This window comes from Oryza brachyantha, chromosome 5, assembly GCF_000231095.2.
Source record: "Oryza brachyantha chromosome 5, ObraRS2, whole genome shotgun sequence".
NCBI classification, from domain to species: domain Eukaryota; kingdom Viridiplantae; phylum Streptophyta; class Magnoliopsida; order Poales; family Poaceae; genus Oryza; species Oryza brachyantha.
Genome location: NC_023167.2, coordinates 1,813,460 through 1,830,741, shown reverse-complemented (window position 1 = coordinate 1,830,741; position 17,282 = coordinate 1,813,460). Strand labels below are relative to the sequence as shown.

Below are 17,282 nucleotides of genomic sequence, written 5' to 3'. Positions count from 1 at the left end.
GAATAATAAGCATCCATCTTTTCGCTAGCTATGATCTTGCATTACATCCTAATTTTGCAAAATCTATGTTGCTATAATACCTCAAATTTTTCAGAAGTAATCAAATTAGCTGTCAAGATAATTTCAGTGCGTCTCCAAACACGAGCAGAATTGCCTGTCAGCAATAAAAGGTAATTAAACTCATCACATCAAGAAAACAGATTTGATCCTACCAAACAAGAAGTTAATTTGGGGAAAAAATTTCAAAAGAAAATTTTTCAAAAGAAAGGGTAATCAAATTATAGCTGTCCCAAGAAAATTCCATCACGTCTTCAAATACGAGCAGATATGCATGCCAGTAATAAAAGGTAACTGAACTCACCACATCAAAAAAACAGATTTGCTCCTACCAAGCAAGAAGTTAATTTGGGAAAATTCATTTTCCATGAATGTAAACTCATCAAATTGTTACCAAATTCGTGTAAATTTTGGGCCGTACAGTGCTGGGCCCAATTTTCTTGCCAATTTTGGGGCAGGCTTGCAGTGGCATTAGTATGGGCCAATGGATGATCAGGCAGGAGCTAGTCACGGGCGCTTATATATATAAATAAATAAATAAATATGGATGTAAACGCAGATCAAACGGCAGACGAGCCGCGTCTCTCGGCGTTTTCGGACGCAAACCCTAGAAGCCGCCGGTCTTTGAAGCTCTCAGATCGATCTCTCGCCGATTCATTCTTCTCCTCCTCCTCCTCTTCTTCTTCGACGACGAGTAGCAAAGGTGAGGGCCCCGAGTTGGTGATTTTCTTTGGTGTGGTTTTGCTGATTCTTCTTTTTGCTGTTGCTTTTTCGGATGATTTTCTGATCTTGTTCCTTGTTGGCTACGTAGATGGAGAGAGTGTTTTCAATTTTATCGGTTGTTTAGATCAATTTGTCTTTGTTTTCTTATATTGTTTTCAGTTTTATTGATTGTTTGGATCTAATTCAGCTTTTTCAAAAGGGGTTGCTACCCTACGGTTTCCCATTAAAGAACAGGATCATCACCCTCGATATCAACAGCAAACCAAATAAAACAAACATGGCGCATTCTTCCTCCGTGCCGACCATCTTGCCCCCATGTTTCTCGTCGCTGCCGTGCTCATGACACCGACTCCCTACTGCCGTGGTGCTGATTCCCTTCTTTCGTGCTTCCTCACTATGTCGTGATTTCCTCCGTCGTGCTTCCTCGCCGTCGCAAATCCTACCGTCGTGCTTCCTCGTTGCTGTCGTTGTCGCCGCCCGCAGCCGTTGTGCTTCCTCACTAACGTCACCGTCACCACTGATGCCTTCTGTCCGTGCGCATGAAGAGCGGTTGCTTGTAGTTGGGGAAGGAGAGAGCAGTGCATGCAACCATACAACATGATAGCTTCCATGTAACATGGTACTCATATGTACCATGTCAACCAAGCAACCAAACTAAAGACGTCTTCCTCCCCTCCCCTCTCCTCTCAACTACAAGCAGCAGCTCTTCACACCCCTCCTCATCTCCCCTGTAGCCTCTACTTCCCCTCTCCCCTACGGTGAGGCAGGACATCCTCGTCCTCCGTGTGCCATCACGTCATCACATCACAGTTCAAGTGGAAGCGGCAGATTAGGGATGACGCTGACCCGCGGAGACACACCGAAGGCAGCATGTGCTCTCCAAGGAGGATGGCGTCAAGGAGAAGGTGAGCCATCGTTGTCGTCGTCCACGTCGTTGTGGTCGCCGCCATCGTCGTCGCTTGCTCCGTGTGAATGTTCTGTATCATCTCATATGTGTCGGAGTAAGCCATCTAGTACTAGTAGCTGCATCATGTTGCTTCTGATTTGAACGGTATACCATTATCTAGCATTTCTGTTTTCAAAAATTTTGAATTTACATAATGATTTATCGTTACATAACCAGGCATACTTGCTATTGTATGAAGAAAACTTTTTGGGCATCTTTGTTTTTCACACAATGAATGTATCAAAGATTTGGTGTATATACAACCATATATATATATATATATATATATATATATATATATATATACATGGTTTTCTGGTTGTTTACGGTGTAAGATAGTTACGAGTGGTAATGGGGTAAGGTCCTTGGCTTTTTCCATAACTATATTTAATTCTTACTTTTTTAGCTCAAGGCTCTATACAATTTCAATTTCAGTCTATTTTGCACTCAACCTCTAAAATTATATAGATGAAAAGGTTGGGCCCATTACCACCCCTAAAGATACATATAGAGAAGTTTTAGTCATCTTTGCTATGCCTATTCAATTCCTAAGTCACATAAGAAAGCTTTGATCTTTTTGCTTGTTTTCATTCATTTCAGTATAAATTGCTTTTAGGATTTTGTGAATTATTTTGTTTTCTATTTCTCTAATCTCTTCATTTTGACTCAATTAATTTATTTTAGTGGAGTGTTAATCTATATAGCTAAGTCATATATTACCATTTTTATTTTAACTCTCTCTCCCTTATGTTGATCATTTTCTATTTATTTAATGTATCTTCATTTTTATTCAATTAATTTATTTTTCCATAGGCATTCAAAATTATATTGATATGTCGACATTTATTGCCATATCTATTATTTTAACTCTATCTCATGTTGACACTTTGATATGTGTGTCTTTTTATCCCAATGTTCAACTATTCTTTTCTACTATTCTTTTAGAAAATTTAAATGTATCATCTCCTTTTCTATTGATCATTTGATAGATGTATATATTTTTTCTCCCAAAAGTTTGAAATATCTTTTCTATTTGTATTGTGTTGGATATTTTTTTTGTTTCTCTTTAACATAATCTCTCCGGTTATAAATATTTGATATTTACATAAAGATTTAGTCAAACTTTTAAAACTTTATCATCAGTAATTGTTCAAATTTTTAGTTTATATATAGAAGATATAGTATTCATGGATTTGCCTCGAGAAGTGCCATCTTATCATAAATATTGTAAATCTTAAAAATGTATTATGATATAAAAATGATGTCAAAATATTAAAAGTTTGATCAAACATTATCTTAAATGTCTATTTTATCAATTGAGTATAGAAAAGAGTTGACTTGTCTTTTAATTTTCTTATTTTTGCGGATAGTAGTTGTCATTTTCTTTTGTGGGGTAGAGTTTTCATTAATCTTGCAAGATTTTTTAAAGTACAATTGAGGTTGCACATGTCAATCACCATCACACATACACATGACAGAGAAACTAACATCTCTTTCTCCGGTCAGCTAATCCTCAACAAAGGAGACCGATTTTGCTTTTCACATTATTTGTAATGATTTTTGTCTTGATATTTCTTTTATTTTGTCTCAAACCCTTCTATTTATTCTATTGTGTTACATTTAAGTTTTTTTTTAACTTCTTTACATTCACTTTTGCTAGGTTCCTTTTATCAACTCATGTGCAAGAGGTTTGTCAATTGTTACATTGGAAATTGATACACCAAGGTTAAGGTACAAACATATCTCCAATATTTTATCTACTATTATAAAAATACGACCTGGTTTCTGATCATGACCTACCTATTTTGTCCATTGTCCAGTGTGTTAGATGCGTTTGCATCCGAGTCTCGTTTGTGTATCCTATGTGCATTCATATATGGACCTTTCATTTGTTTGTCGTTGGTATTCCCACTTATCAAACCAATCGTGATTTCCCTTGACCCTCCCCTATACACCGTCTCCCCACATCCTATATTAACTCCTCCATCATCTGATCGTCACATGCTCGCATACCATCCACACGCTTTTATCTAACGTGATAGCCCTTTGCAAGCTACGGCTCATGTGTCCATCACAATGGGTGTTTCTAGTACACATGCATTGTGCTCAGCACCTAGTGCCATGATAGATTCTTTGGAGAGGTGTCGTGTCACTTTGCCTACTTTGCTCACCATGTATTGCCTGATAAACCTTCACCACTACCGACCTTATCAGTCGGCCACCGATGCATGCTACTAACATTACTTGTCCTCTGTGACTTGTGAGTCATGCGCCATGTACTGCTACTACCCTAGAGGTTGCAATGCCAGAACCGAGTATATATGATTTGATTCTAAGGCCGATGACAGTGGCACATAAATACAAAAATGTTAGTGCGCTAATGCACTTAGTGTGTGTTTGGTTCTAGGGTTAGGATGGATAGCGCCAACCCATTCTTAAGGGTGTTTGGTTTGAGCATAGGTAGGATAGGTTGGACCTAAAAGAGAAATATTCCTCCCAGATCTTGGTCCAGTTCGTCCGCCAAAATCGGTCGGATCAAACGAAACCCACGCGGAGGAAACAATGGTGTCAACTCCATTGACACACCTCCTCCAGCGTCAGTGCATCCACTGTCCTACTCCTCCCGGCGTCGGCGCCCTTCATCGCGCCTCCTGCTACCCGTCGTTGGCTCCCTTCATCGCGCCTGCTCTCCTCGATACTAGATGCCAGTGCCCTCTGTCGCGCTCGGAGAGGAGGATGATGACGACAACGATGGTGGTTGGAGTTGTGCCCGTGCCGGAGCTGCCACCTAGTGAGATGGAAAAACGTGGACTAATGGATGGATCCTATTCCTCCTTCATTCTTCTACCAAACAAAAAATATAGTTCATCTCATCTCTCAAACCAAACATAGAAGTGTAACCATTCGATTCCCAAAAAAAGTAGGAATAGGCCTGACCCATCCCATGACATCCTCAAACCAATCACACTATTAGGGGCTCCTACGGGGGAAAATTTTTCTGCCCCCGGCCATGTAGGGGTGGTTCTCCGGCAAATCCCTAGCCCTGGCGGGGAAATTGCTGGACCCTACTTCTCCTCACTTTATTTATCGCATTAGATCTCTATGTTGGTTCATGCTAACCTCCAGAAAAAGAAGTTCCCTAGATCAGTTAAGTGGAGTTTATAGGAGACAAAACATTACTTAAACCTATTGAGAGAGTGTGGGAGTCATAGGTAGCATGTCATGTCCTATGAGTGCCACTATAATCATATCATTTCTCGTGGCCTTCTATTAATATTAAAATTAATAAATATATTTATAGCCATCCCTAATATTTTTTGAGCTGAGCCACCATTAGATTTATTCACCAAGAGGGAGTGCCGAAAGGGTGGAGAGGAAATTAAAGAAGGTGAGATTGAGGAGGCGTACATTGTTAAAATGGGTAATTGGGAAGTTACGTTTTTCTATAATTTTTATGGTACTTCCTACTGTGTTAAAATTTTGCACTAATTTTTTTACACTAAAAAATAAGAAATCTTCCGGTACCTTTTCAATTATAGTAAATATCCTCTTTCTTTTTAACATACATAATTTATTTTAAGATAATTTTCCTATATCAAGCATTGTGATGATTGCAATAAGAATAATTGGGTCCAATCTAGAGCTTCTTTGCTTCTTTGACCATGATTAATTAATTACTATTCCTTTAGTCCAAAATTACCTGACATGCATGCTATTTATGCAGTCTTCAACACTTTGACCATTAATTTATTTTTATATACTATATTATTGGTGACTAATAAATAAATGCCATACGAAATCACTTTGAAAAATCTAGTAATATCTTATATATTTCATTAGACATATACATATACATACATATATATATATATATATATTAGTCCAAGAATATAGGAATAGCTATTAAATTTTTTCTAAAAATATGAGTGTCCCATTATTTAAGACTAAAGTAGTAGTAGAAAAGGAAGAACACTCTGGAGTCTGGAGCTCGCTCCTCCCACGCAGCAATACAGTTACAGAGGTGGCGGCGAAGGGCGAACCACACCGCGTGGTCGCCGGCGCCTATCGCCGGAGTGCGCGGCTGCCCGGTTCCCATGGCGGAGCTGAGCGCCTCCTGACGCGCTCCAGGTACGGCCCTGCCCGCGCTTCCGGCTTCTCCAATCTCGTGCGTCTTGTAAAATCAAGAACCCATTTTTTTTTTGGGGGGGGGGGGGGGGGGGGGGGGGTGGGGGGGGAATAAAAGGCGATTGCTCTGGTGATTAAAACTGATTGTGCTTTCAAAATATCGGAAATCATAAGCCCACAAGAAAAAGAAATGCGATTTTTTTAATATAGGTGATGTGCTTATCGTGGTTCTATTTGTGGTTGTGTTATCGAGGATGTCTTCTTGAATGCATGCTTGAGGAATGTGGATTTGCAGAGCTTGTGGGGGCAATCGAATCAAAGAATCTTGTGGTTTCATCGCCATGAAGTCACCTGCTAACATTTTTCTTTGTACTCACCATCTTGTGCTGCTAGAAGGTTAACTGTTAACAGGAGCTGTGCTAAAAAGTAAACAGAAAGAAGCGACCTTTTTCCTTGTTCTGCTGATGATGTGCTTATTCTTCTGTCATGTTTAATCATTTCGCGTTGTTGCTAACATCTAACCTCAATTCTTGCTTGTAGATTGGTGATTGGACATGGATCTGATTCTTCCATTCAAAAAGGGTGATTTTGCAGAGTCAAAGTCATTCATCGATGGTTACAAAGGTGCATGGTTTCGCTGTAAGGTGAGGCGGCTAATTTCTTTCTTATTATTTATCTCTGGAGTTCATTGCACATTTCAGCATATAATAACACCTGCATAAAGATGCGGATACTAGGGAAAGACCTAATATCAATAAAATAGGTAGGAGTAAGGCTTGGAACCCAAGCCAGCTAGCCCATGTTACTATATGGCTGATTATATGGCTGCACACTTTGGACAAATTTATGTACTAGACAAGTTTGATAGAATCCAAAAATGGAGCACTTTTTTTTGGTCCATGTTGCATAATGGAGCATAGTGCTGATATAAAACATGTCACCTTATTTATTTTCAGATTATAGATACGCGTGTAACAGAAACGGGGAACCTTGAGTATTTCCTGGAGTATATTGATTATCGAGATGAAGGTAAGAAAATTGTTATCTGAGCTATCCTTTATTGTGGATTTATTTTTTTTCTTTTTTTATGCAAAATGCCTTTATACAATGGACAATCCTCTATACTCATGCCTGCAATTGTTACAAACCATCACAGTAATGCTTATTCAGACAAAGGCACTTGTCATATGGATAACTTTCTTTTTGTTTGATTGATCTTACCCAAAAGATTTGAAGAAAAATCTCTAAGCAAACAACTTGCACTAAAGCATTTTGATAAATGATAAGTCATTCTTGGACTATCTTAGATTTGAGGATATGTTCTTACCGTATTGTTGGCATCATTTGTGCCTCAAACTGTTAGTAGCCCTCTTCTTTCCAATTTTCTCTGCTACCAATTACCAAGTATCACTGTGGCCCTGGAGCCAGCTGGTAAATTTGACGTTATGCTCCCTTTTTGTTTGAAAATGTTCTGGTAGTTATCCAGATTTACATATATAGGTGGGGATTACCATAACTTAAAAAAGAATTTGTAGGTATGGTGTAGTTCTCTGTAGTTTCTAGTTTGTGGTCCATCCCAAAATATGCTCCTGATAGTTAACATTTTTTAATGTGGTGCCTCCAAGAGAGCAATATATCATGAAACACAAATAAGAATCATGAGGTATTTTTACAAATCATGCATTCTGTAACAGTCAATGGGCCATGGATGAGATCTAGCGCATGTAATACGTTTAATTGGATGGGTCATTCATAGCTTTAAAACCAAAATCTTTCCTATGTGTGCCTTGCCTTGAAAGAATCTGTTGTACAGATCATAATTTATGAAGCTATTGAAGGAAACTTGCAAATCATTATATTCTAGTAAATAGGAAAGTTGAACAGAGCTAATCTAAATATGAATCCCAACATCTTCTCTATTGGGGAATACATTTTTGTTATATCTACTGACAGAGGTTTACAGTTTGGTTGGTCTATGATCTCCACTATCTTGTAACACTTCTTTTGTTTTACATTTGGTGGTGACCAACTAATCGTTCCTCTCTATATGTTGCATAAAACAGTATTATCATGGGTTGAGGGGTAAATAAGTTATTTACTTATTTATGTGAACTAATAGGTGCTACTGTGTTACAGAAATCAGTATTGGAATGGCTTGATATATTTGCATTTTCTTCTTTTATATAGCTGCTGTATAATGAGAGTTGCAAGGGCTTGTATGAACGTGTCTTCCACAGATGCTTATCTTGTTTTATAGAGGGGGCATTACCTGTAGGCATTTGTAACCTTGTGAAGATATAGGCAAATTCTTGCAGCCTGTATAATTTTTATGTGATCCATTTTATCCTTATATGCTGATAAAGCACAAGCAACTATTGCAAGAAGGGAACTCATCATGACTAGGAAAATTAGTTTTATATACACCTCATGTCATGCCATTACTCCCCATGCCCTTTGCAGAGAAAACATGGACTAGAGTCTTTGAAAAGAACCCAGCTTATGTCGAAAGGAACTCAAATGCGGATATAGAATGCATGCTTCGTCCTTCCTTTCCTGAGTTGTATCAGGGGGATCAAGTTCCTGAGCAATTTCCAAAGAGTAATATGATAGTATCCTTCTGTGATACCCCGAAAGTAGGTGATCTGATTGAATGGTTGTCTGAAGGTTCTTACTGGACTGGGAAAATTACTAAGTTACTCAACGAAGATATGGTTAAGGTAAACATCTAATAGTTTAGCAAGCCGATAAATTTGCTGCTGCCCTTATAAGATATGAGTTCAGTTATTGTTCACACGTGATAAATATTCCCTCTGTTCCATATTATAAGACTTTCTGGCCTTACTTAGATTCATATGTGTGCTAATGAATCTAGACACATATACAAAACATATACATTGATACATCGATAAATCAAGGCATACTCAGAAAGTCTTATAATATGGAACGAAGGGAATATAATTTTACCATGTGCTAATCAAACTAATTAGTCTCTACACTAGAAAATGAAAGTAATAAAATCTAATTCACAGTCAGTTTTTTAACTCCGAAGTTTGCAATCAATTGTTGATTTGCATCTTAAATGTCGAAGAGATGTGTTACAATTCCTTATACGTGCTTTTGGACTGTCCAGCCTTTTCGATCCAGACTCTGGATATATATTAGTATTTCTTGGACTCACCCACCAAGAATTGCAAAATGTAGGAAAGCACAACATAATGATACATGGTCGTGCTTTTTTATTAAAAAAGTCTGAGCAACATATATTGAGTGGGACACACAATGTTGAGATATTTTCCCTATAAGAACAGAAAAAGAAAAACTTCAGTGGGTAAAGATACAGTTGGAGGAACATACATGAGACAATATATTGATCTCTCTGCTTGGCCATTTACTTGCAGGTACAGCTGTTGAAACCTCCCTTAGGTGAAGGTCGTTGTTATCCTGCTTACTGTAAGGACATCAGGCCTGCTCTTAATTGGTGCCTGGTAGAAGGTTGGACTGTACCTCTTTCACAGGTATCTACCTAATGCCCTAATGGCAGGACTCCTAATACCTTTTGTTAATTTCTATGTAATTTTTTTGTAGTTTAGGACCAAAGTATGTATATACTGATCCGAAGTGATTCTTGTTCAGTTTTGGCCTTTTGGTGAGTCTATATCTGAGCTGGAGCAGTTCTTATAGCTTAAAACAGTTTCAGCTAAATTTATATTATCATATATACATCTAACGATATATTCATTCTATGGCGTCAGGCAAATGGACGCTGCTGGTATGCTGCTCGTCTGATTCATCATAGATCTGGTACGCCTGATCTTTTGTGGTCCTTGTAGATATGATATGGCTGTGTTCCAGTTGAAAACTGTGATATTCTAAGATCTTAATATTGCCTTGGTGGTTTGCAATCCTCGTCCATTTCTTGTAAGCCAAGAACAAAAAGGGAAGTGGGAAAATATTACCACATGACAACAAGGAATGCATGATGATTGGTTGATTGGTTAGCTTGTTTATCATTTGGAATTTGAAGGAAACTTCATGATAACTTTTTCAAACAAAATACTTTCATATTCTATAGAAAGATATGTTGTTCCTCTTAGGCATTTGATCTTGGTGCTGAAACCGTTTGAGGCAAATCTTTTTTTACTCTTGTTTTCTCTTTAAGAGGTGTATCCTGTTATTTCATTTGAAAAAATAAACAATAACTATGCTATTTGCTAAAAACTGTTAATAATGAATCTCTTAGTTCTATTGGTTTCTTTTTTCTGAACAAAGCTGAGACATTCGGTTAATTTGATTCACTTAAATATGTTTTATTCTCAAGCTTTGCGTAGATTTCTGAATAATAGAACTCATTAGATACGATTCTAGAATATATGTTCTCCACTATGATGTCTGAATCTTTGTTTGCTGCCTCAAATTATGGATTGCAGACACAGATAAGAGCAGTTCAGATGAAGAGGCGACATCTGACGACGATGAAGAGGAAGCACGGAAATCCTTGAAAAGATCATCAAATACATCACAAGAAGCTCCAGAATCCTCGAGGAAATTCTTGAAAAGATCAGATAAATCACAAGAATCTCCAGGTTCCTCGAGCCTGGAAATTTCATCAGATGCAACTGCCACTTGTAGGCTAAACAGTCAGCCAGCTACCATTGCCACAACCTCGGGGATTCTGAGACCCAGTATCTAATCTAAATCATTGGGTCATTATAGTAGTAATGGTGCAAAAGCAGCTGTGACCTTGTAGGCCTTTTAGTAGTAGGTTAGCACTTAGCAGGTCAGCCCACATACATCCTTAGACTACTGAGGAAATAGGCATGTCTGAAGCGCTTTGTTGTGGAGCTGTACACTTGCACTGCCAGATCTCGTCAACAACCTGAATTGGCCACACCAGAAATATACTGCTGATGATGGTGGTCAAATCTCTTCTTAGTACGAAATTTTTTTATCTTTTTAAATCTTTTTTTAAAAATAATTTTATTACTAAACCTTTAGAAAAAATATTTTGAAAACTGAACTTTTTAGCCACACCAGTGCTGGTGGCGTGGCAAAGACAACGCTGCCACGCCGTCTGTTCGGACATGGCATGGTGTGGCAAGCTGTTTTAAAATGTTCATACGGTGAAAATATTTTATCCAAAGGTTTAGTAATAAAATTATTTCTTAAAAAGGTTTAAAAAATAAAAAAAATCTCTTAGTACTGACGAGTGATGTGCTTATGCCGTTGATTTGGGCAGTGTTTGTTTTCATGGCCCTGTGAAGTTCGCTTCATTGGCAGGTTGCGACGTTGTTTGCGTTTTACGGGACAGTTCACTGTCTGATTAATGATCTTCAGACATGTTGCAACACAAATCATAAAAACTATTGATCATAGAACAATGTTAGATGTTATTAGTCCAAAAGTGCTTATATTATTGACACGCAACGGCACTTCTAAAATGTCAAAATGTGCAACTTTGCAGCGTCAAGAGGGAGCTTTTCACTGGCAAAATCAAACAGTGGCAGGGAAAAGAAATGTAAGCACAGTTGCAACATCACCACAAGTAGAACTACCTGGATTTGAGCACAATGCTGCACAAACTCAAGTTCATAATGGTCACGTTTTCATAAAGAAAAACAAGGAACGCAAAGCATAGAGGAGGTACAATACGATGTAAACATCCCAAGCAACAAACCATCTCATGTCAAAGATCCAACACTTCAGCTGTTAACATTGGCTGGCAATGCCAAACTTAACACAGTAAACACTGCTCCACTCATGGTACTGAAAAGAGTTAAAATGGCACAGAACTACCAGTCGCACAAGAGCATTGATAACCAAACTATGTAGGAGGCCAAGCAAACAACTGGGATCCTACAAGCAATTCTTGAACTCTAAGCACCATCATTCCATGGTATGGTGGGAAGCACTCAGTATCTTCTCCTTGGTGGGCTTCTAGAGCGATGAGCTCTTGGTGATCTGACGAGAACAGAATACCAAGTAGAATTAGTATTCATTCATGAGAGGAAATTTAGCGCCTACAATATGTAGCCCTAAAATACATTTAGTCAGAGCGGTCTTGATGATTAATTAACAGAAGAAATGTCTGAGCAAAATACATGCAATGAAAGTCGAAATATGCATAACTAGAAAAATTGAAACTAAAAGACATCGATAAATTTCATATTATCACATTGGCATTAGCTCAACAATTAATAGACAATATTTTTTTTCCAGTAAGATCAAATACATCCTAGCACATATTTGAGAGTCAAACAAAATCTGAGTCAAATTTTATAAACAAGGGATAATTATGGCACATACTACTTTTAGTTGCAAATAAAAAGGACTAAACAATCCAACCAAGCCCCCCCCCCCCCCCACACACACACACACTATCCTCTACCCCACGCTAAGTAGTAGGATGATTAGATGGTGCAAAAAAAAATATCTTACAACATGTGCCATTGCCCCTGTCAGCAAAAGATTATGTGAATAAAACCTAGCCCTCTGATAGTATGATTGTTATGCCATAACCAAATAGAAGGGGCATGTAAGTTCACATAAACATACCTCTTCCGAACATTTCTACGCTTGACTGGGCCATTACTAAATGCCCAATCAACACTTATAATTTGTGTTAGAAGCTCTGTTCCATCCAATGCTTTTATTGCAGCTTGAGCTTCCTCGAAAGCTTCATACTCAATCAAGGCATATCCCTGGAAAAGAAAAAGGTGAAGACAGAATCAAGGAGATAAAAAACCCAAGCCTCATTGTTTCGCTGAAATTAAGCGTAAGCGAAACAGCTTATTAACGATTAAAAATAATTTGTGGGAGAACTTTAATATACATGTTCCTAGCGATCTAAAAGCAAAGGCTGGAAAATAAACTATAATGAAAAAATAAAAAAATCGACTCCAAATTAAGTTCTAAAATTCAAATTTTGCCATCTATGCATAAGCATAAGAGAAAAGATGGGGGGCGTAGTTAGAAGAGATGCAAAACAGTATGTTCTTTTAAACTAAGTATCGTAATCTGAAATATTAGATAAAAAATGAGCTCCAAATTACAGGGCCAGTTTCTGTGGATTTTGTTATTCCTTGTTATGGAATACTTTCAGGAATCTTATATAAGAGAAAATCCTATAAACCTAGAACTATAAAGTATAAACAATGTTACAAGGGGTTGCAAAAGGGCCTACACACATTACAACATTACATAGTAGAAAGACATACCTTGACGAATCCAGTTCGGCGATCCAAATTCAAATGCAAGTTTTTGACCTGTCCAAAGTCCCGAAAAATATTGTGAAGGTCATCTTCCTGAGCTTCTTCATGAACTCCAGTGACTAGCACAATCCACCCTTCAATGGCTGTAACACAAGACCAAATACGCATGGAATCAGATACTGACGCCAATTATCTTATCTTCCACGAGGAAACAAATAATATAAGCAAACACAACCTGACCTTCAACCATTACATTTTTGCGCACACAGCTTTCATTGTACAATGCATTACAGAAATAAAGCTTTAATATGAGCTGGTTATTTGTTTTATTTCCAATAGAACATGACTATGCCATATGCAAACATGACGATTCAACCAGAAATTGAACCTCTGCTAAAGATGGAAATAGTAGGTTCAAAATGTTGCATGATTAGGGAAATTCAAGCTTTGGTAACTAACTGGAGAGATAGGAAACTGTTAGCGAAACTGAGATTGTTTGAAAACTTTAAAACAAATAGAGACATCAACTGAACGCAAGCAACACAAATAACCAAAAGAAGGTCCAGGTGTCATACAAGAACTTCTACCATACCAACACCCGACTTACAGGAGTGTAGAATTCCACATCCATATCTCTCTTGGCTAAGTCTAATCTTTTGAATCAGCTCCTTAACCCCAAATTGCTCGGAAGAGAACAACAACAACAACAAATAAACCTCTCCACGCAGATGCTAGAAACTACTAAATGTTGCAGGTACAAGCTGATAAATTAACCTAGAGCCGGCAGTTATTGGAGATGCCAGAAGCTACTAGATGGCACGATGTTGATGTTGTAGGTTACAAGTGGGAACAAATCCTACAGCCTACTATCTGAGATCCTAACCACTTAACAAGTACAACACATCCAAAAGCTTCAAAATTTTAACTCAACATTGATCAGAACTCTCATCCTTTTAATGAGATGGAGCGCATGAAAAGGGATCTACTTAAATCAGCAAGGATTTGGAGGAGGAATAGGATCAACCAGCCATATAACTCAAAAGAGCAGACCACAGCAACGAAAATATATCAAAGAAATCACATCCAAACCCTCGCTAGTCACAAAGAGGCAGATTTGATTAACAAATTGCAACTTGGCGTTCGAATTTGCATACCAAGACAGCACCTTTAGCACAGATTGGCATCTAGGCCGATTCATCTAACATCAAAACGCAATAGATCGAGATAGGATCCTATGCAAGATCACACAACGATGCCCAACCAATCCATCACCATCGCGAAACCATTCCTCTTCAGCAAACATAAACAGAAACAGAAACAGAAAGAAAAAAGAGAGAGAGAAAGCTAGAGACGGGACGGGGGCAGGAAGAAAGAGGCGTACATCGGACGGGGCCGGGGCCGCCGTCGGAGCCGAGGGAGTCGAAGTCGGCGGAGCGTCCGGCGCCTGCCAAGCGGGAGCTGGGTTCGTCGCGGAAGCCGCGGCCCTTGGTCCTCCGGGCGCCCCCGCCGTCGTCGCCCCCGGCGATGGTGGAGCGGAGGCGCGGCGGGGCGGGCGCCGGCGTGGGGTCGGAGGCGTCCTCGTCCATGAGGTCGTCGTCGTCGGGGTCGAAGTCGACCGCCTCCACGTCGGCGTTGGTCACCGCCGCCATCGCCGCAGTGCAGGGGAGGGAGGGAGGGAGGGAGCTAGGGTTGGGGTTTGCGTCGAGGAGGTGAGGTTTGCACGATGCAGGGCCGGATTTTGTCAAAAACACCCCTTCACATCTCATTTATAGCGAACGGATCCAAGTTTCAGTGATCCGGTCTGTCTCTAGTTTTTATACTACAGTAGCTTTTTTAAAATTTCTATTTTTATTTTGGTTCGGACCCTGGCCACCTTCTTACTGACTCAAATTCTCTCGTTTTTTTATGTAAACGGCTAAACGGCGTGTGTTTTACGAAAGTTTTTTTATATGAAAGATGTTTTAAAAATCATATTAATCTATTTTGTTATTTTTATAACTAATAATTAATTAATCATGTATTAATTTATTACTACGTTTTTTTCACCGGATATCTTACCTCTAGCCGAACACAGCCTCTCTCTGGATTGTTACTCCAGACTTTCTCATTATTGTATTACTGTGGTTTATATGTTTTTTGCTTTCGTTATATTATTATGGGGGTTGAAAGACATTTTTCTATGCATGAAAAATAGCACTGGATGCACTGTAGCCTGAAATATAATTTTGGAGTAATATTTTTATGCTTCCATGTTTTTCTGAACTTGGAAAAAGCTCAAGCGTCACAACAGAGTATTAAATAGTTAGGGTTTAATTTTTATTATCCAAGTTGCAACGAAAAAAACTAGAATTATGGAAATGGAAGCAACTCTTTGTTGTACTAGAAATAATCTAGCAAATTATAAAAGTAAATATTTGTTGTATTATAAGTAACTTAGCAAATTGTAGAGATAATTGAACACGGAATAAAAGTACCAATTTGTTATATTAGAAGCAATTTAGAAAAACTATAGAAGTAATATAGAAATAAAAGTACCTTTGGGATATATCAAAAGTAATTTAGACAAACCATTGAAGTAAATTAACAAATAAAAAAGTAATTTTTTGTTGTATTGGAAAAATTTAGACAAATAATGGAAGTAACTTTACACAAAAAAAATCAAAGTAACTATTTACTACATGAAACAAAACATAGAAGTAACTATCCTTTCACCTTTCAGGGACTAAACCTATGCTTAACTCATTAATGCTTATTAGTTCTCTATTTATATTGCTATCAATTATTCAAAACTCATAAGAGGTCTAGATGTACTTTCAAGAATGATCAATGACGACTAAGACACCATGGCTCCACTGGTTGGTCAAGCTCTAGGGTTATGCATTGAAACAGAGAGGAAAGGAAGAGGGATGCAAATAGAGATGGGCATTTTGGTCATGTTTTTCTACGTAAAATGGATAAAGGGGAAAGAGTAACAAATGTGGTAAAAAAATCAAAAATTTGTTGACATGGTGGTGTCACTAACACGAGGGTGATATTTTCTTTAGATTTAGTAGAAATCGCTAGGAAAGGCTACATGTCATAAATTTGTGCTTTCACACAACCTAGGCTCTTAAGTTAGTTTAAGCTTTAAAATCACTATTTTGGCCTTGTCTTCTAAGTTTGCTATTCAGCCCCATTTAGGACATCTTTGATCTTTATACCGACCATCATCTCCCTTCCCCGTATCTAATGCAAGTGGCAAGCAAAAAGTGGTAGTGAGATTGCGGGTGGTGGCACATTGGGATATATCCACTATTTTCCTTTCTCTTGTAGTTAGCCATAGGCAAAGGGGAGCTCCAAGAGGGGTGTTTTTAGGCGGGAAAATCCTAATATTAAAGTCTCTAAGGCTCTATTCTTCACTCAGGTTAGTTAACTCAGATTCTCTCATTTTTCGTGTGCAAACTTTCCAAACTTTTAAACGGTGTGTATTTTGTGAAAATTTTATATAATAAAGTTGATTTAAAAATCATATCAATCCATTTAAAGTTTTTTATAGCTGATAATTAATTGATCATATGCTAATTTGCTGCTACGTTTTACACATCGGTTACTTACCAAAAAAACACGACCTAAGTAGACAAGTGATGTGATTGTTTTTGCACAAGGATAGGGCAAGGTTGAATCAAGGGCATTGAAAAATACTTGTATATTAGTCTTCTAGTATTTTTAGTATTTTTATCTTTGTTTCTTGATTTGTCGTGTTCCTTGTTTCAAGGTTTAGAGTCTATGTACTAAATGTTTGGGTGTGATCCACTTATAGATGTAGATGCCAGATTTCTATCCATTATCTAAAAAAATGAGGGTGAATGAACTCTTTACATGTCTTCTGTTTGTTCACTACAGGAGTTTCGAGTTTTGTATCGAAATACTGTGCCGAAGCTTTGTTTCACTACTCTTTATTGCACTTATAATTTGAAAAGGCACGTTACTTATTACTTTAGTTTCATGTTACAAGATGTTTTGTTTTTTCTAAATTAATATTAATACTAATTAATTTAGATATATATACACACACATTGGTTCATGGTAAATCTAAGAAAAGTCAAAACAACTTATAACATAGTTATAAGAGAATATAGTTCTTAAGAAGGTACCATTTTTTTCTATATAAGTTTTGGTACCTCTTGATACTTTAGATACTAGAACGTATCAAATTTTACACTAAAATTTTGGTGTCTCTCGAT

General features: G+C 37.8%; 2 protein-coding genes across 5 annotated transcripts; one reads left to right on the top strand and one right to left on the bottom strand.

The window, feature by feature from the left end:
* Window positions 1-651: 651 nt before the first annotated feature.
* LOC102708524 lies at window positions 652-10,779 on the top strand. Of its 4 annotated transcripts, none has more exons than XM_015837356.2 (8): window positions 652-760; window positions 3,387-3,457; window positions 6,392-6,495; window positions 6,808-6,880; window positions 8,312-8,568; window positions 9,250-9,366; window positions 9,604-9,652; window positions 10,279-10,779. In XM_015837356.2, the coding sequence occupies exons 3-8, from the start codon at window positions 6,406-6,408 to the stop codon at window positions 10,539-10,541; spliced, it is 849 nt and encodes a 282-aa protein (XP_015692842.1). In that variant the 5' UTR covers window positions 652-760; window positions 3,387-3,457; window positions 6,392-6,405; the 3' UTR covers window positions 10,542-10,779. The 4 variants fall into 4 exon arrangements, with proteins under 4 accessions (XP_015692842.1, XP_015692843.1, XP_015692841.1 ...); XM_015837355.2 differs by lacking the exon at window positions 652-760 and adding an exon at window positions 1,670-1,685; XM_015837357.2 differs by lacking the exon at window positions 3,387-3,457.
* Window positions 10,780-11,436: 657 nt separating this feature from the next.
* On the bottom strand, window positions 11,437-14,794 carry LOC102708245 (RNA-binding protein Y14A). The gene is made up of 4 exons (XM_040524191.1): window positions 14,441-14,794; window positions 13,066-13,202; window positions 12,404-12,549; window positions 11,437-11,809 (listed from the first exon to the last, which is right to left on the bottom strand). The coding sequence occupies exons 1-4, from the start codon at window positions 14,706-14,708 to the stop codon at window positions 11,761-11,763; spliced, it is 600 nt and encodes a 199-aa protein (XP_040380125.1). The 5' UTR covers window positions 14,709-14,794; the 3' UTR covers window positions 11,437-11,760.
* Between the last annotated feature and the right edge of the window lie 2,488 nt (window positions 14,795-17,282).

Excerpts from the sequence above, each read along its gene's own strand:
- LOC102708524 (XM_015837357.2), top strand. The coding sequence starts at position 6,406 with ATGGATCTGATTCTTCCATTCAAAAAGGGTGATTTTGCAGAGTCAAAG. Across the intron at positions 9,367-9,603 it reads GGACTGTACCTCTTTCACAG|GCAAATGGACGCTGCTGGTA; the intron begins GTATCTACCTAA and ends CTATGGCGTCAG. Across the intron at positions 9,653-10,278 it reads TCTGATTCATCATAGATCTG|ACACAGATAAGAGCAGTTCA; the intron begins GTACGCCTGATC and ends TATGGATTGCAG.
- LOC102708245 (XM_040524191.1), bottom strand. The coding sequence starts at position 14,708 with ATGGCGGCGGTGACCAACGCCGACGTGGAGGCGGTCGACTTCGACCCC. Across the intron at positions 13,203-14,440 it reads CGGCCCCGGCCCCGTCCGAT|CCATTGAAGGGTGGATTGTG; the intron begins GTACGCCTCTTT and ends CTTGTGTTACAG. Across the intron at positions 12,550-13,065 it reads GCCGAACTGGATTCGTCAAG|GGATATGCCTTGATTGAGTA; the intron begins GTATGTCTTTCT and ends TTTCTTTTCCAG.